Raw genomic sequence first — 20,155 nt, forward strand, 5'->3', positions numbered from 1 at the left:
AGCCGCAAGTTGCTGTGAAGTTGCTCGGGTTTCTGGGGCTTGAGGCTTAAACTTTGCACAGGCAAAGTTTGCAGGCGGAGCGTCTTCCCGCCAAGGAGCGGGAAGGGTTCCACCCAGCAGGCGGGCGGGCTGCTTGGACAGGCGACCCGGTGGCGCTCTGGGTTTCCCCTCCGCCGCACGGCTCGGGGCCAGGCGTGGCGCCCAGCGAGGAAAAAGGAAGCCGAAAGTTGCTGGGAAGTTGCTCGAGTGCTGGGAGCAGGCTTTTAAAGTTTAAGCAAAGTTTAAGCAGCCCACCCGCCCGCCGGGCGGAACCCTTCCGCTCCTTGGCGGGAAGCGCTCCAGCCTGCAAACTTTGCCTTTGCAAAGTTTAAGCCTGGAAGCCCCAGAAAAAAAAAGGGGATCGGCGGGGACTCACCTTCGGAGAGGTCGCACTCGAAGGTAATTTCGAACTCCCAGCCAAGGCCTTTGCAAAGTTCTTTTCTTTCCTACCCGAGAGCGCTCCGCACTGTTTTCCAGCTTTGGGGGCCACGCGGCACAGGGCAATACACCACTCCCAGCAACTTTTTTTCAGGGGCGGGCCGGATTGGACAGACCAACGGGCCGGATGTGGCCCGCGGGCCGTAGTTTGCCCACCCCTGATCTAGCTCAATTACTATACAGGTAGTCCTCAACTTACCACCATTCATTTAGTAACAGTTCAAGGTTACAATGGCACTGAAAAAGTTACAACTGGTCCTTGCACTTATGACCATAACAGCAACCCCATGATCACCTGATCAAAATTCAGGTACTTGGCAACTGGCATGTATTTACACCTGATCAAAATTCAGGTACTTGGCAACTGGCATGTATTTACAATAGTTACAACACCCTTGGATCACATGATCACCATTTGTGATCTTCCTGTCTTATGGCAAACAAAGTCAGTGAGGGAAGCTGGATTTGCTCAGCAACCACATGATTCAAGTAAAATCAGCTGTGACTTACTAAACTGCCTTGCAACCAAAATTCTGGTCCCAGTTGTAAGTTTAGAACTACCTATAGTCTGTACCTATTCATGTATTTAAACTGACTTTTCTGAAGCTCAGTGTGGTGATAGCATCATTTAAACTCATATACCCTGTGTCTGAAATGTAAACCTGCTGTGTGTTATTTCTTAGATGATATAGCCTAAAATGGTATCATCTATCTATCTCTATCTCTTCTCTATCTATATATAAAAGCAAAATACCATTCACACAGTAAAAGCCTACAAACTATGTTCCTCTTGGCTTCTAGGTGCTCACTAACAAAGGACTTTTTGAAATGATCATCAGAGCATTTAGAGTATTTCCATTATTATTATTATTATTATTATTATTATTATTATTATTATTACTATTACTATTACTATTATTACTATTATTATTATTATTATCCCGCTCTGATGCTAAGGAGTTATACTCCCCCTCCCCACCTGAAAAGAAATCTGTTCCAAATGCAAAACACAAGCAGAGGAGAGGAGTTTTAGTTTCACAGCACCAAGCAACTTTAGTACAGAACAGTTAAAATAAGCCACGCCCAGGCTCCTTGCTGTCTCCTTGCTTACACAGCAAATACTTTCAGTTTCCAAACAGCCCTTAACTCTCTCACACACTGACAAGGATGCTAGCCAGATGAATACCGATGGATGCTGGTAGGCAGAGGCAAAATCCCCCGCCCCCCCTATTTTCCTCCCCCAAAACTAAGCCCAACCAACATAGTTTCGTAGCGAAGCCACGGGTATTGAGCTAGTGTATACGAAGTGAAGAGATCTGAATGGGGTGTGAATTGGATTGTTTGAAAACTCTTAGAAAATGGTCTGGATTATTTAGAATATGATACTACCGGTACATTTATTTTCTTTTTAAGTACAAGTCAACTTACAACCACAATTGAGTCCAAAATTTATATTGTGAAATAAAAAAATGTGTTTAGTGAGTTTTGCCCCATTTTCTTGCCACATTTCATAAGTGAATCACTGCAGTTGTTAAATTAGTAATAAACTTATTAAGTGAATCTGGTTTCCCCATTGACTTCACTTGTCAGACAGTTGCAAAAGGGGATCACGTGACCCTGGGACACTGCAACCGTCATAAATATGAGTCAGTTCCCAAGCATCCAGATTTTATCCCCATTACCATAAGGATGCTCCAACTAATAAGTGTGAGAAATGCTCATGAGTCACTTTTTTCAGTGCCATTGTAACTTCCAACAGGCACTAAACGAACTGTTGTAAGTCAAGGACTATCTGTATACAGGAGGATTCATTTAGGAAAAATCATGTTTGCAACCACATGAGTAACACTTGATCTCAAGTTCTCCATTTGGTCAATAGCTTTGTTAGACCAAAATAAAATCATAAAATAAATGAAGGCTTTGAGGATTTCCAGAACACTCCACCATGAGCAATTTGCCTTGTGATGATACTTCATAATAAGCCTGGATCAAACATTCAAGTAAAAAGTCTTGACGAATCTTGAGAAGAAACCTGTCTTTTGGATCCCTTTCCATTCTGAAGTGATACATACTTAATATAGAAAGATTTTTTGCGTCTTCTTTTTTCTCCATATAAAATTATCCTGATTTGGGAAATTGTGAAGAAATAAAAGCCAAGCAAATATTGTTTTTGCCAATCCTCTATCTATACAAATTAATAGCGTACAGCATAGTGAAAGGAAATTCTTACTTATTTTACTTTATTAATTAGCCCTTGGGCCATATCAAAATACAGAGTTTCAGACACAATTCATTACTAAAAGATAGGAAATTCAATATTTGATGGTGTGAAAGACAGGGAATGTTGCTGGTTCCATCCCCTAGGGCGGATGTTGGCAACCTGCGGCTCCCGAGCTGCACGCAGCTCTCTGGGCCCTCTGCTGTGCCTCCACTGGCTGGCCCCGCTCCTCGCACTCCTCTCCCAGTCACAACTCACTTGGCCTGAGAAGGTAAGGGTGACGGGGGATGGAGAAGCAGCCAGGGCTGATTCTCCGGCGCCTCACTCTTCCTGTAGCTTCTTTTGGCCCTTGTTGGTGCTTGGGAGACACACAACCTGCTCTCCGCCCTGAGACACTGGCCCGCCCCAGCTGCGACCAATGCCAGCCTTGCTAACACTGGTGGGGTGGAAATGGGATCTGGGAGGAAGGGATGACAGAAAGAGGGATGGGCCTGCAGCGCCTAGCCGTGGCTTTAAGAAGCTCAGGGCAGTGGGAAAAGGGGACTGACCCCGCTGAACCTCACACACCCACCTCAGGGGTCACGCTTGGAGAAAGCCGAAGTGCCCTCACTAAAGACGCTTAGCAGCCAGTCAACCCACCTGCCCCACGCGCCTTTGCTGTGCTTTGGCCACGCCCAGGCCAAAGGGCTTGAGGATCTCTCTGCCTGAGGATCTACCCACTCCGTGTGTGCCCTCCTGGCCCCACCACAGCTGGCCAGGGGGGTCACGAGTGGAGGGGGAGGAGGACGGTATATGGAGCCTTAGTGTAGCGAAGCAGCCCTGTACTTGCCTTCACGCAATATTTATGCTCAAGGCAGCCTTCACCTCCTGCCACTTCAGGCTAGAGTTTGCATCCTCTGCGCTTAGCTGAAGAGCTGCACGGGGGGAGACACGGCAAGGCGATGGCCGTAGCCTTAGTGCAGGAGTCAAACGGTCTTGTACTTGCCTTGGCACCACATTTACGCTCAAGGCAGCCCTCGCCTCTGCCGCTTCAGGCTCAGAGGTGTAAGCTGTGTCCTGTTGCTAGGGGCGAGTGGGGCAGGATCCCATTGTGGCTCCACAATGTAATGGGCTCCAGGAGGAGGAGGGGACCCCATCTCCCCCATTGTGAAGCGCGCTAAAGTTCACTGTGCTGTGCAAAACACTCTAAAAGTGCCTCATGGCCTGCCCAATGCTTCATCAGAATCAGAAAGAGGGAAAAGAGAAATGGAGAAGTGGGAGAGAGAGACACACACAGAGAGGGGGGGAGACATAGATAGAGACACAAAGAGGGAGTGATATAGACGGGGGAGAGAGACATAGAGAGACATACAGAGGGGGAAGGGGAAGATAGTGTGATGACCAGGGGTGTCCCACAAATGTAACAAAAACCAAAACGTAAATAAATGTTCTTTAATGCCTTTGACTTGGCTTCACTGTTCAATTGTTCACAGTTGGAGATTAAGCTCTTTCCAAAATAACATTCCAAATGAAAGAAATACTGTCCAACTCAAAGAGCAGATAAACAAGGCAATAAAAAAACTGAAAACAAACCACACTGAAGAAAGTTCCATGACAGACCAGGATAATTAATTACAAACTTCAAGAACCAGGTATAGTCCGTTGGAAGAAGGCCAACCAAGATAAAACTCATCCAGGAATAAAACACTCTTTGTTTCCAGCGTTTGCTAGCACACAGGTCCAAACTCTTATGCAGTTCTCACACCTGCATCCCATGAAGAGGATCAAGGCTCTCTCCTCCCGGGGAGACCATGTCTCTCCCTTATCCTCTCCTCCCTGCGTTCCCTAGGATGGATAGGGGATGGGCCTGGGTCCTCTGACTGCTCAGCCGGCCTCTGCCCTTCCCCAGCCTCCTCCACCACCTCTGGAGCCACACTCCCACTCCCTGTTGGCTGTTCCTCCTCTCCCTCAGAGTCAGTCTCCACCAGCGGCATGACAGATAGGGAGAGTGGTAGAGAGACATACAGAGAGAGGAAAAGAGAGACATAGACTCAGGGAGAGAGGGGTCGCGCAGGGGTCGGGAGGAGTTGCGGGCGCATTGCATCATGACTGCAGGCATAGAAGCGTCCGCGCAGATGCGAGCGCACTTTTGGCACGCAACATGGAAAAGGTTAGCCATCACTGATATAGACAGAGATACAGAGAGAGAGGGAGAGAGACATAGAGAGGGATAGAGAGGTAGAAAGAGAGAGAGAAAGAGAGATGTCAAAAGAGTTTTGTGGCTCTCGTTCTCTGCCCTAATGACTGGCTGGGTGAGCGTGGCTAGAGGGTCATGTGACTGGGAGTGAGTGACGTCAAGTTGGCCACCCAGGTTTTGTGGCTCCCGGTGTTTGGGAAACGGGTCCAAATGGCTCTTTGAGTGTTTTAAGGTTGCAGACCTGCTCTAGGGATATAAACCTAGTGGGACATAGAAAAAGGGCCTTCTTTGTGGTGGCCCCCTCCCTCTGGAACATTATCCCCACAGAGATTAGGATGGCCTCCACTCTAGCACTCCTCCGAAAGGTGCTGAAGATCTGATTCTGCCAGTGGGCCTGGGCCCCCCCCAAGTGGGATGGAGCCCATTAAATGGCTCGTGTAAGGTGCTATCGCCAGGGTGGAGGATGGGGGGGGTGATTTTAATAAACCTATTATATGACTTTTATTGGTTTTATTGTTTTTATATGAGATTTTATATTCTGTAAGTCGCCTTGAGTCACATGTGCAAATAGAAATAAATGTGCAGGGGACATAACAGCCTCAGTATATCAAATATTTTTTGCTCTTTTCTCCCAATTTATATGTATTCGTTTTAAAAACTGTCTGGATCCAAATAAATAGCTGTGCAAGTTGAATGTGAAACTATCCCATTAAACTCCTCTTTGCAGAAATTTTTCAAAATAACTAGTAATAGAGAATAGGGAAATCCAGTAAAAGCTTAGGTGAATTTTGAGATAAACAGATAAATATCTTGCTGGGAAACATAGTTTATATGCAAGCTACTGTAACTTTAAGCACATTAAATAAAGCATAATAAAAAGAATATTACTTTAGAAATAAAGTTTTTGAAGCTTGGTTTCATATTTCTAGATTATCAAAGATGCTTTTAAATTTATTTTTGTGAACAATTGGTAGCAATGCTCTTTCTGTATCAGTAACAATACTATTTATCCATAACTAAATAATACTTTGCACAAAATCCTGTAAACAGCATATGGTTGTCACGTTCCTTTTAGGTGGCATAATTGTTTCCCTCTAAAGAAACTAAATTTAGATTAGCAACTGTGTCTAAGTATCAATAGAACAATGTTTTGGTTTAACTTGTAGTGTAATGTTGAAAACTGATGAAAACCCTACTGTTTTAACCACAATTCATGTATTATTCACGTCAGAGGTTTGAAATATCACTCTACTCATGAGTCTTTTGACTTTGAAAACCACATCAAAATGAATAAAAAGAAAGAAATGTGCTAGATTAAGACTCTTCATCAGCTTGTTAGAGGGTTCAAATTTGTTTTCTGCCTGTCTGTATAGCTAAAGGCTTATCTATAGTGACTTATTGCTGTAAGCATTTTAAAAAGTGAACTAATCTTGAGAAAATAAATCAAACAATACATATAAAAACATATTACTCAGGAAATGGAATAACAATATTCCTGAATATACTTAAAATGCCATAGGGTTAGAATCAAATCAATAAAATATCCAATACAAAATATAAAAAAAGAGTGTCTATCTGTCAATGTTGAGTGTTTAATATATTCTATGTTATTAATCTTCAGTGTGTTAATTTATATTGTTATAGTGCTGTTAAGGAAATGTATAATGAATAAAGTTTTTTAAATAAAACAAATATAAATTAGATGCTTATATATTCATAAAGTAAATGCTAATTGTATTATTAACTGCTTCATTTAAAGCTGAAATAGAAATCATTTATAGAATATTATTTTGTGAGTTGTTTTGAATTTCATTTTCTTGAGATAAAACAAAAGGGCTGTCAATTCCCTGAGACTATTGGAAGTAGATTAGCAAGTAATGAGCATTTTCTAATTAATCTAATAATATTTCAGTCGAGATTCTTGGCTTCTTACCTAACAAGTTTGAATCTCTAGAGATGAAAATGTTATAAAAATATTAGAATGTGCTGAGATGGATAGATTAACACTTAAAATAAAAAAAAGGAAAAAACAGAGTATTTCTTGACATGAGACTTGTTTTATCAATGGTTAACAAATAGAATCAGATTAGAATTTAGTAAGATCTAAAAGATAATAACCTTTGTATTGAAAATTTTGTAAGATAGATAAACATTTTGTGATTATTACTAATATGTTTATTATGCTTACTATTATGATTTATGTTGATTAATATTGTATTTCTACTTAAAACTAAGTGTCCAGTCAACAGGCTGTTCAGATTAATATGAAATTTTTATGTGATATAAAAGGAAAATGTATTAATAAAACATATATTAAAAAACAAGTTTGAATCTGAAACAAGAAATGCTGGCCTTATGAGGATGACAGTGTCTTAGTTACAACATAATACTACCGTGTTTCTCATATAATAAGGCCGGGTCTTATTTTTTTTTGAGCCCTGAAAAAATGGCTAGGCTGTCTTTTCGGGTGACTTAATTCCCCCTTGCATCTTCGGGCGGCGGCGATGGCTTGGATGTTGACCTCGGCGTTGGTGGGGCACTTAGTATTGGGGTCAACGCAGGTAGCACCATATCCGGGTGTGCAACAAAAGTACTTCCTAACGGCAAGCCCCCCACCATCCCCCCATTTCGCATGTTTTAATCTAGGCCTTAATTTGGGGGGAGGGGCTTAATTTCATTTCATGCCTATAAAACATGCTGGGACTTCCTATTGGGGGCGGCCATATTGTTGGAGAAACAGGGTAAGTAAAACAAGATATGCCATGTTCTGTTATATAAATCTTTTTAAAGATGTGTAATATAATGTATTGGGAAGATGTACAAAAACTTTTTTTTAAAAGAATTAAAGCAGTCATGAATTTTCTCGGACTTGCATAGTTGCTTGCATAAGCTGTTTCTCTCTGGATCCACATGTGGCTATAGTTATGTACTGCTTTAACGATTTGAAGAGAAGTGCTTTATGTTACCTCAAGTACATTATGAAGCTCTTTTTGAAGAAAGTTTTGCATACCCGATGAATTGCTATTGCTGGCAGGAAGGGCCAGGCAAAAGTGACTGATTAAATTTCTCTAGCAAACCTATACAGTTGATCTTGGCTTCAGCTCATTATGATTTTCAAAAATAGTTAATATTTGTAAGCAGTGTTCTCATAAAATATTTAAAATTATAGCAGGAATAACTGGAATGTTGACATATTGTTTCAGAATGAATTAGTGCTGGGTTTTTTTGTATTTTTTTGCCCTAACCCTAGTATCATTAATTCTACATCTTGGGAAATGCCTGTTTTTCTAGAAGCGTAGTCTTAAATGAAGATTCCTGAGCAAACCATTTCTATTATAATTGCCTATTTTAGAAATGATAAAACAATTATTTTAACCCAAGGTTCCTTCTTTGCTTTTGCTTTCCCTAAATCCATTTCATTCAGTCTTGTGTCATTTTAGTCTTCTGTCATTTTAGGCCCGAGGGCAGTATTTGATTTTGTATTATGTAAGCTGCTCTAGAAGCTTTTTACCCTGAATTTATGGTATAAATGCTTTGAATAAATAATATAGCTTAGACAAACAGTTCTGTTGATTAATCATGTGATAGTAAATCTTTCTTAAAATGTCTTTTGACAGGATAAATCTGCAATTATGAACCTTTTTGCTACTTCTCCCTTTGGAATTATATTATTCCTGTCTACCTTGGTACAGAAGAGCAATGGCAAATGTAAAGAAGCAGGTTCAAAGCCAGAGATGAATTTGAGCATCCAGTACCAACTTCCACATTTCATTGCAGAAACCCCGATACAAAATATTATTCTCTACAAACAGCACTTGTATGTAGGTGCAGTCAATAAAATCTATGTCTTAAATGAAACTCTTCAGAACGTCTATGAATACAAGACTGGACCTGTTCTGGAGAATCCAAGTTGTGCTCCATGTGATGAGTGTAAGCCTAAAGGAAATCAATCTGATATTTGGACAGATAACATTAACATGGCTCTGCTCTTGGAAACATACTATGATCATCATCTTATCAGCTGTGGTAGTGTAGCCAAAGGAACCTGTCAACGCCATGTCATTTATCCTGATAATCCTGCTGACATTGGAAGTAGAGTACACTGCATGTATTCCAAACTGATGGATGAGGAGTCAGATGAGTGTCCTGACTGTGTTGTAAGCCCCTTAGGAACCAAAATTCTGGTGGCAGAAAAAGAAAGATTTGTATACTTCTATGTTGGCAATACTGTAAGTAATTCACCCCAGCAGGACCATTTACTTCATTCAATATCTGTTCGAAGATTAAAAGAAACTCTGGATGGATTTGAGTTCCTCACGGCTTATTCTTACATTGACATTCTTCCAGAATTCAGGGATTCATACCCCATCAAGTACGTTCATGCATTCGAAAAGGACCATTTTGTGTACTTCCTTACTGTTCAAAGAGAATCTCTTGACTCCCAAGCTTTTCATACAAGGATTATACGGTTTTGTTCTTTTGATTCTGAGTTGCATTCATACGTGGAAATGCCCCTTGAATGCATTTACACTGAAAAACGTAAGAAGAGGTCAGCTAAGAGGTCAAATGAGGTTTTTAATATTTTACAAGCTGCATATATTGGTAAGCCAGGTGCAACCTTAGCCCAGCAAATGGGCCTTAATATAAATGATGATATTTTATTTGGGGCTTTTGCCCAGAGTAAACCAGACTCTTCAAACCCGACTCCTAAATCTGCTGTTTGTGCAGTTTCTATCAAAACCATTAATGAATTCTTTGGCAAGATTGTAGACAAGCAAAACATGAAATGTCTGCAGCATCTCTATAAGAACACCAACAAATACTGTCTGAACAAGGTAAGTACGGAGTATATTATAGGATGTTAATTATGTAACACTGTCTAATTCTCACTGAATGTTCCAGTATTGAATATGTGACTATGCTGATTTTAATAATGAATAGTAGCTATTATCTTGGACTATGCTTTGGCTTTGATCCAGGACGTCTTAATGTGCTTCAATTTCACTCTTAATGCTAGTTACTGCCAGTTGTGATTTATATTCACATAAAATAGTTGTTGTAAGTGTTGGATATAAAAGTCATTGAAAGATGCATTCAGAAATTAGAGTTTGCATTAGAGATAGTATAAACCTAAGCCCTGTTTTCTTCTGATCAGAAGGAAACTGGGCAGTGTTGAGAACACAAGCGACAAGAACTCTACTCAGTGACAAATAAAGCCAAGTGCCATACATTCACAAAGTGATTTTGTTCCTGCATAATATTTCAGTTAAACCACAAGAAGATGAATCACAAGTAGATGAATATAACATACTTCATTCAAACTAAATATGAATGATTTGAAGTTAAAAGCACTTAAATTAAACAGTACGTGAATTAAATATAATGGCTATTTAGAAATGAAATAAATGGTTATTTACACTTTCTAGGATTTTTAAAATGAAATATATACAGCTTTGTATCTTTCTTTAGTGCTTAGTTCAACTTTTTTTATTGTCCTCAAATCTTAGTTTCTTTTACTCATTTTTCTTCTGAAGATATTCAACATTTCAACCTGAATATTCTTCCATAATCATAGATTATTGTTTAGTCTTTTCCTGTTGTATTACTATGAATATGATTTTAAAAATATTTTTAAAATGATCTATACCAGCTTAATAATTTTTTCACAAAGTATTTCAGTAAATATATTGACAGAATCATTGGTGAGTTTCTATTTGCTGGAAAAATATTTGTCCTTGGAGAACATTTCAAAGATGCCAGTATTGAATGCATTAGGATATTAAAAAGTATGATTATCTAATCAACAATACATAATTTCAAGATATGTGTTTAAATCAGAGAGAGGTATGCAGGCTAATAATATAGAAGATGGGTACAGATGTGGTATCAAGTAATTAAAATCTATTATCCTTTTCCAATCTTTTCATTAAAAAAAAATACTGATTTTTCTGCAGGTACAGATAGTCTCCACTTAACAAGCATTCAACATTCATTCAAAGTTATAAAGTGCTGAATGAGTAGTAATTATCACTGGTCCTCGGAATAATGGTTTTTGGCTTTACCCAGGCATGTGCTAAAAAGGACGGCACTTGGCAGCCTGCTCATACTTACCACAGCAGCACTACTTCATCTCCCCCAGCCACCTTTTTCCTCCCCATCTCATTTGGCTGCTCTGTACCCTGCCACCCCTGCCCCGCTGATCCAGTCTTCTGCTTCTCCTGCCATTCCTAGCTGATCTTGCAAAGCTGCATGAAGGCCCAGTAGGTGCCTTAGCTGAGTCAGCCTTGTTGGAAAAAGATGGCCAATATCAGGTAGCAAAGTGCAGGGCCATGTAAAGGGAGGAGATGGGGAGATGAGCAGGTGCGGTGAGTTAAAGCAAAAGGTGAGTGTGGCAGGGCAGGAGAAGCAGCAGGTCCTCTCTCAACTGTAGCAATTGGAACTGCTGCTCCTGCCATTTCTAAGCGGTGTGATTATGTGATAGTTCATCTAATAACCATTTTACGTAGCAACAGAAATTTCAGTTTCCAATTAGGGTTGTTAAGCAAGAACTACCGTGTTTCTCATATAATAAGGCCGGGTCATTTTTTTTTTTTTTTTTTTGAGCCCTGAAAAAATGGCTAGGCTGTCTTTTCAAGGGTGACTTAATTCCCCCCCCCTTGCATCTTTGGGTGGGTGGGCGGCGACGGCTTGGATGTTGACCTCGGCGTTGGTGGGGCATTTCGTATCGGGGTCAACGCAGGCAGCACCATATCCGGGTGTGCAACAAAAGTACTTCCTAACGGCAAGCCCCCCCACCATTCCCCGCCCCATTTTGCATGTTTTAATATAGGCCTTAATTGGGGGGGGCTTAATTTCATTTCATGCCTATAAAACATGCTGGGACTTCCTATTGGGGGAGGCCGTATTGTTGGAGAAACAGGGTATCTGTATTTGGGGGGTGGGGCAGTACATCAGAAATCTTTCCAAAATTTCTACTGTAAGGCCTCCAAAATATTTACCGTATTTATCGGCGTATAACACGCACTTTTTCCCCCTGAAAATAGGGGCAAATGATGTATGCGTGTTATACGCCCGATATAATGTTAAAGCCTTCGGTGAATGCTGCTGGGATCGGGGATCAAGGACACAAATGAAAGAAGGGGAGGGAGGAAGCAACCGAAGCCTGTCCTTCTCTCTGGGTCAGCTCTCTCAGTCGCTCTCTCGCTCCTCCACCAGCACAGAAGAAACTGCTTCAAAGAAGCGGGGGGCTTTTCCTGTCGCCTCTCCCCCCCCCATCCCGTCCGCCCGCCCGCCCGCCCTGCTCCGTTCTGCCTGCCTGCCTGCCTTCGTTAATGGTTGAATCGGAACAGCTTCGGCTGAGTAAAAGAGGCGAATAGTTATTATTCTCAGCCGAAGCTGCTCCCAAACAACCAGAAACTAAGGCAGGAAGGCAGAATTTTTTTAATTTTTTTTCCTGAAATTTCCCCCTTAAAATGAAGATGCGTGTTATACGCCTGTGCGTGTTATACGCCGATAAATACGTAAGTATTTATTTATTTATGTAGAGACCTATCCTATTTCCTGTAACTCTGGAACAATGCAATCATGGCTAATATTCGTGTTCATGGATCAGAAGACAAACAATGAATAAGAAACTTAAGAGCGGCTCAACAACCACCTTACCAACCAGAAAAATAGCCTAGTTTTTAGTGATTTTATGAACATCATCTGTGGGGAAGCTGCACAGATGTTCTGATAGATGGCATTGTTTAATCAAAAAACCTAAATGCACCTGCTCTGCCCAAATAGATGGGCAAAACCTGTCCCGCCTCAAATAGCCAAATCGTATACTGTGGAATTGATAACTAGAAGCTTGACTTTGTACCCAAGAAGCCATCTGGTCACCAGTGCAGTGGACAGAGCAGTGGTATCATACGGCCAAATAAAAAGGGAATGAGATTCAAGGGTTTTGTCATTTTGTCTATTTTAATTTTATTTTCATAGGAATAAGTCTTAAAGAATTTATAGGAAAGAGAAGAGTGAAAACTATTCTGTTTTCACTGAAATTAAAAGAAGGTTGACAAACAATCTTGGAAGGTTTTGAACAATTTATCTGTGGATTGGGGGTTTTGCCACTTTAATGATGCAGAAATTGAAATATAGTAAATCTGGGCAGAAATTCAATTTTAGTCATTTTCAGCATGACTTATTAAAGAATGGTAGTTCTTTCAGTTTGATTCAGTATAGTCCTGTTAAAATTGGGTAATTAAGACTTCTACTTTTGGAAGGAACTGCTCAATTTTTCATCATTTTTGTTTGTTATCTCTTTGCATTGTTTTATTCTATCAAAACATGCTGAATGTGGAAATACAGATAAAGGCAAGAGAAAAAAAAATAGTAGAGTGAAATGAAGAGTCCCCTGAAATCAAATAAAAAGAGACAGTGAAATAAACATACAGTGATATTTATTTATTAAGATGATAGATGAAAGAAATTGAATTATGCTTATTTTCTAATGGGAAGAAGTAATTGCAGCCTTCCATCAGGAAACCAAAGGAGCTTTATTGATCTTTTGTCCTTTGGGTATAGCAACATTTAATAAAGACAAAACAACATCAACATATTTTACAAGTATAAGCTTTTTTCATCTTCTCATAGCAGGTTTTCTGGTCATATGTCTAGACAGTTCTTATCACTTGTTTTAAACAGATTCTCATGTTTAAAAACTTACGCATTACAAATTCATAAAATACAGGGTTGCAGGATTATTTTACATTTTCTTCCAGTTCAATTCCAGTTACTTTCTGGAATATATAACACTGTCTACTGCATTAATATCTACTTTTAACCTTGAAAAAAAATACATTGGGTCAAATTTGAATAGACCTAGGACACAATAGACATAGGACACAAGTAAACTAAGTTTCTACTTGGCTTATTTCTTCTGTAGAGGAAATAACAGTGTCTAAGTTTAATAAGAGTTTCTGGGTGTTTAGAAGGAACAGCTTCAAACTCAATGCTTTTAAATCCATCCAACAGTATTTTTGCAGGCTGGCGGTATAGTTTAGAGACCAGTTTGTTCAATACAAAGTGAAAAGTAAGATTTATAGGCTAGCAACTATATATTACTAAAACCCTCATCATTATGACTTTTAATTGGGAGAAACTGTTAAAGGCCAACAATTTTTTAACCAAGGAACTTCAGATGGATTAATTTGCAGAATGTGACTAAAATCTGGCACCCATGTCTCCTGAAGGAATGACATTTGGGAAAGCTGTGGCTGCTTCAGTGCTACTGGCTGCTGCTTGGCTGCTGCTATGGTCATGTGATTTTCATTTTCAATGTTCCTTGACAGTTTCCCAGCCACTCTCACAATTCCTTGATCCCTCCCCCACCTAGCAGCAGTGACCTAACTACCTTTCCCATAGGTGTCTTGGTTTATCACTGACATCTGATTCACTAAGCTCTTATATATAAAACATTGTACACTAAATCAGTTGATATCCCATCATTATTACTTAGCTTGCCATCCATAACAATGCAAAAATACGTCTAAATTGCACAAAACCAGCTTGGCTTTTGCTTTCAAATGTAAATAGAACCAGCTCATTTTGTTATTCAAAGTTCACTAATTTTATTGATCTACAGTATTTTACCTTTACCTGGGATATTGTATATCATGTTCATTTAGAAGAAAACATCTTAATCAGTATTTCCTTTCTATAATAAATAATAAACAATGTTAACATATGCCTGTACAAGTGATATATGAACATTGCAATGGAAATAATTTTTAATTCTTGCCTTGCTTTCATGAAGATGTAATCATAATCCAAATCAAGATGAGAGGAACTGTGGTAGGATGATAATGGATGTGTATTATCATGCTTAATTATTGTAAACTGTCTAGTTCTCCTGGGAGCCGTGAGGATCATCCAGAGAGTGGGAGGTGCTTCAGTCTGCGTCGTTGTAGGCTGAGCTTAATTACTGAGGATCGCTCCACCCTTCATCATGTGGCTGCCTTGCGATCCCCAGTTTACGCTCAGCCTTCATGAGATTAGGCTGTGTATTTCCCACTCCTTGGCCGATTCAAGCAAACTCCTTATCAACAGCAGACTCCTTATTATTTCAGGTTTGCCCTTTATTTCCTGGTTCTCCCTTAGCCTCTGCGCAATTGGGGTGGCTTTAGCAGGGGAGCGCGTTCTTCGCCCCCAGGGGGGATAGAGAGCGGGCGGCTTTCGCGCTCCGGCGCCAATCCTCCCCCCCTCCCAATTCGGCTCCTTTCCTGCCGCTTCTTCGCGCCGCACTTGTAGCGGCTCCGTTTGATCGTGCTGATAAGCGCAGCTGGTATTCCCCCCCACGCGAACGCCGATCGCCACAGAAAGGGGCGAATTTTGCTTGGCTGCCTCTCTTGACCCTTAAACTTGCCGAAGAGGCTTAGCCTTGCCCTGAGCAGCCCGTTCTTAAGGGGATCGTGGGCGGCCGCCATTTTGGACGCCACCACGTGTTTTTGGGCGCTTTTCTGACTGGCCTCATTGCGGCTGCGAACGGATTAGTTTCTAGTCCCAGGCCTTCCAGCCTGTGGGAATTTATTGCACATTGATAAAGATTGGCAAATTGTTGGCTTTCCGCAGCACGCTCAGGGCAGGGAATTGCAGCCTATCCCTCCCGGTTGTTGCCTGGGAGCTCCAGCTGCCAGAGGTCTCACTCCAGCCTCGGGCGTTCATTTGGCCAATTGGAGACTTTTAACACCATATCTGGGGTCACTCCCTCCTGGGAGCACTGAACAGGTCCCGGTTTATTTCTCGTTTAAAGAAAAAAATAATAATATTAATATTAATATTAATAATAATAATATTAATATTAATAATAATAAATAACTGTATATATATATATATATATATATATATATATATATATATATATATATATATATATATATATATTTATTATTGGTACATGACAACGCATTACCAATACTGATTGGATTACATATACATTGTCTATACACACGTGTATATTTATATTAATAATTATAACAACAATAATATTGTAGAACTTATATATCTAAATTCCAAAAGGGGGCGCGGGCCAGCTGAAAGGGCACCCGGCCTTTGTTGTAGGCCGAACCCTTGGCGAGCCAACCGCCTTAAATTGGAGCTATAGTCCTTTCTTCTATAATGGCAGATGACAATTCCACTAGAGGCCCTTCGTTGAAGGCCAGATCTAAGTCCTACCACCTGCACAGACAGGCTAAGGAAGCCTCTAAGGAAACTTCCAAGGCTTCTCAGAGGGATGCCCTAAGACGTCATAGGGCACTGGAGAAAGAATTTGACAGGCGATCTAGAGAGGCACAACCAGTGCCCCCAGCCCTCCCACCCTCCTTTCCTTCTACATCCAGACACCCCCCCCTCCTCCAGACTGTTCTTCCCTCTCCAGGCGCAGCTTATCCCAGGGACACCAGGTCCCCGAACCAATGACCAGACGGACGCCCGAAGCTACATTCACGCCCACAGCCGCTGGTCTGCGCCAGGAGGAGTCCGCCTCTGTCGAGATCCCTGCGCACATGCAGGCATGGATGGAACGGGCTATCCGCCAGGGGATAGCAGAGGGCCTTCAACAGAGGTCCAGGTCCGGTCCGCCCTCGATGGCGCCCGAACACGACTCATCATCAGGCAGGTCCTCGCCTAGATTGGACCCTACCCATGGTCAGGTACCTTTACGGGGGGACAGCCCTCTCCCAGAGGGGGAACTGGAGGAGGCTATAGAGGACCTGGATCGGTTCGGGAGGAGGAGGAACTTGAATGGAGGTCTACACATCAAGGGGAACCCCTATCGGAGATAGACCCGATGGAAGGAGACATGTCCGAGGACGAGGGCCTCACTCCCGATCAACCCACCTTTGTGGGCTTGTTCAAGCCACACATGTTTAAATCACTGCTATTTAAGGCCAAGAACATTTCTGGCCTGTCTGTTCAGTCCTCCTCGGCTCTCCCCTCCCCGGCAGAGGAACAAGAGGACGCCATTTTTAGGCAGCCCGTGGTGGAGGCGGAGGTTATCCCGGCCCCACCCATATTTCACGACCTAGTTTCAAACCAGTTGGACTCCACAGGAGCTCCTCCTGCCCCATCCAGCCAGGACAAGAGGTTCTTTAACCTCGAGTCGAGCTTCTGCAACTTGCTTAACACTCCCGAGGTAGACCAGGCCCATCGTGGGCTTAGCATCCTCGTCTTCCCCCAGTGATCCCCTGGAGGCTCTGAAACCTGAGGACAAGAGGTCCGAACTGGCTTTACGTAGGGCTCATCAGGCTGACACCTGGGCCATTAGATCGGCCACGGCCGCTTCCTTCTTCACCAGATCCTCGATCCGGTGGCTCCGCCAACTGAAACAGCATGTTCCCCCCTCTAACACAAGGGCACATCAGGACATCGCAAAATTGATGGCCGCAGCAGAATTCTCGGCCGACGCCACCTACCACGCGGTTAAGTTCTCCGCCCGAGCAATAACCTCTCGCATTACAGCTCGCCGCCTGCTCTGGCTCAGGCACTGGCAGGCGGACATAAAAACAAGGTTAAACTGGCCACTGCCCCCATTAAGGGGACACACTATTTGGCGCTGCCCTGGAGCCATTGCTATCTGAAACCCGAAGCAAGAAAAAATTCCTTCCTCACCTTTTTCGGAGGTCAGAGTCAAGAGCCCCCCAGCCCTTTCGGAGAGGTTCCTCCCGACCCTCCTACCAGTCCCCTTTCCAGCCCAGGTATTCAAGACCCCCCTCCTTCCGGCCATTCCAGCCCCAGGATCGAGCCGATCCAGGTGACAGGAACAGGAGGGGCGGCAGCTACAGACGTCCCTTCAGGGGTTCCGGAGGAAAGCCTTTCCGGCGCACCAGATAGACCACTTCTCTCCCTACCCATCAGCGGACGCCTCAAGCATTTCGCTGACCGATGGGATTCCTCCACCTCCGATGCCTGGGTCCGTGACACCATCAGACTTGGTCTCGCGCCTGAATTCCAGCGCGCCCCCTGACTTCTTTATGGCATCCCCCCTTCGAGGATCCCACCAAACACAACTTAATGGATTCAGCTATCCATCATCTCCTCAACATACAAGCCATACAACCCGTCCCACCATCCCAGCGGGGACAGGGGTTTTACCCCCACCTCTTCGTGGTCCCCAAATCCTCAGGGGGATGGAGGGCTATTCTAAACCTGAAACATCTTAACCGTTTCCTGACCTACCGCAGGTTCAAGATGCACACCCTACAGTCCATTCTACTGGGCATCAGGCAGGGGGACTGGCTAGCCTCTATAGACCTTGCAGAGGCGTATCTTCACATCCCACTCCGGCCCTCCCATTCCAAATTCCTCAGATTCTGCTACAACCACCGCCACTTCCAATATGTGGCTCTTCCCTTTGGGTTGGCCTCTGCCCCGAGGACCTTCACTAGAGTCCTCGCGGCTCTGGCGGCCCACCTCAGGAACCATCCCGGTTCGTCTCCATTGTTACCTGGATGACATCCTCATCCTGTCCCACTCCAGACTCCAAGCAGAGAAGGATGTCAGAGCTACCCTCCCTGCCCTCCAAGACCATGGGTTCCTGGTAAACTGGCAAAAGAGCCGACTGTTACCATCTACACGGATCACTCACTTGGGGTCCGTCATTGACTCAGTTCGAGGAAAGGTTTTCCTTTCCGCGGAAAGATTCCTCAGCATCCAGGAAACTGTCAAACACATCAGACGTTCAAGGAGGGTAGCACTTTTGGAATTGTCTAAGTTACTAGGTAAAATGCTCTATGTATTTCCATTGTTCCCTGGGCCCGTTACACACCAGGTCCCTACAGTGGTTCCTGCTCCCGTTCCAACGGTCCGGCAGAAGCAATTCAAAGGTCACGGTCAGGGTGCCTTCAAGGGTCCTCACGTCTCTCCTCTGGTGGACCAGTCCCGCCATCAACAAGGGACATGGCTTCAAGGAGCCCCAACGCCTCACCCTCACCACAGACGCCAGCCTGTCCGGATGGGGCGCTCACATCCACTCGATCTTGACACAGGGCAGATGGTCTCAGGTAGAACGGGCACGCAGTATAAACTGGTTGGAACTCCGCGCCATCCACCTGGCCCTGCGCAACTTCCTTCCTCAGGTACGCGGGCGGCATGTCCTTATACTCACGGACAACGTCACCGCCAAGGCCCATGTCAACCGACAAGGGGGCACCCAGTACATCCGTTTGATGAGAGAGGCTGAGCGCCTCTGCCGTTGGGCGGAGCGAAACCTCCTCTCTCTCAAAGCCGAGCACATCTCAGGGGACTCAAACACCCAAGCAGACTGGTTGAGCAGGACCACAGTGGACCAGTCCGAGTGGCACCTCCACCCGTCACTGTTCAGGGAAGCGACCAGGCGGTTCGGTCTCCCTTCAGGGGACCTCTTCGCATCCCCCATCAACACACAAGTCCCCAGGTTTTTCTCAAGGTGCCCCTCCCACGGGGCCGAGAACCGCAACGCCCTCTGTTGCCCCTGGCCCACAGGGCCTCTATATGCATTCCCTCCCTTAGCCCTGGTCCCCAGAGTTATCCAGAAGCTCATCTCCGAGAAAGCAGAACTGATTCTGGTGGCACCCTGCTGGCCCAGGCGCCCATGGTTCGCGGACCTCCACAACCTATCGGTGGCCCCTCCCTGGAAAATTCCTCTGAGCAGGACATCCCTTTCGCAGGGTCCCCTCCAGCACCCGGATCCTTAGTGGTTCCAGCTAGCCTTGGAGGTTGAGCGGGAATGTTTAAGAAAGGAGCGGTTTCTGACCAGGTTATTGATACCATTTTAGCCGCCAGGCGGCCCTCCACAACCCGGATTTACAATGCCACCTCGAATAGTTTCTGCAAGTGGTGCCATGGTTTCCAGGTCAACCCGCTTTCACCCTCCATCGCTCAAGTGTTGGAATTCCTCCAAGAGGGTCTGAGGAAAGGTCTTTCTCCTAGCACCCTGAGGCGTCAGGTCGCAGCCTTTCAACCGTCATTGCTTGTGACAACCTGGGGTCCCTTTCCCCCCACCCTCGCATCAGGGCATTTCTCAGGGGAGCCACTAACTTGTGTCCTCCAACAGTTCACAGATACCCCACCTGGGACCTCAATAAGGTCCTTGTGGCCCTTACTAAACACCCCTTTGAGCCTCTCAGGGAATCCACTCTCCAGTTCCTAACATTCAAAGTCGTGTTCCTGGTGGCCATTACTTCGGCTCACCGAATATCAGAGATAGCAGTCTTGTCGGTGAGGAAGGACCTTTGCATCTTCCATGCCGACCGGGTAGTTCTCCG

General features: G+C 43.7%; 1 protein-coding gene across 1 annotated transcript in view; it reads left to right on the forward strand.

The window, feature by feature from the left end:
• MET (MET proto-oncogene, receptor tyrosine kinase) overlaps positions 1-20,155 on the forward strand; it is a 145,637-nt gene that overhangs the window by 25,849 nt on the left and 99,633 nt on the right. Inside the window, exon 2 of the mRNA XM_087969312.1 lies at positions 8,489-9,706. Coding sequence (XP_087825438.1) covers positions 8,504-9,706 — 1,203 coding nt within the window. The 5' untranslated portion in view covers positions 8,489-8,503. The remainder of the gene's footprint in view (positions 1-8,488; positions 9,707-20,155) is intronic.

This window comes from Notechis scutatus, chromosome 6, assembly GCF_049901735.1.
Source record: "Notechis scutatus isolate UNSWTSFEM ecotype Mainland chromosome 6, rNotScu1.2, whole genome shotgun sequence".
In the NCBI taxonomy this organism is placed as follows: Eukaryota; Metazoa; Chordata; class Lepidosauria; order Squamata; family Elapidae; genus Notechis; species Notechis scutatus.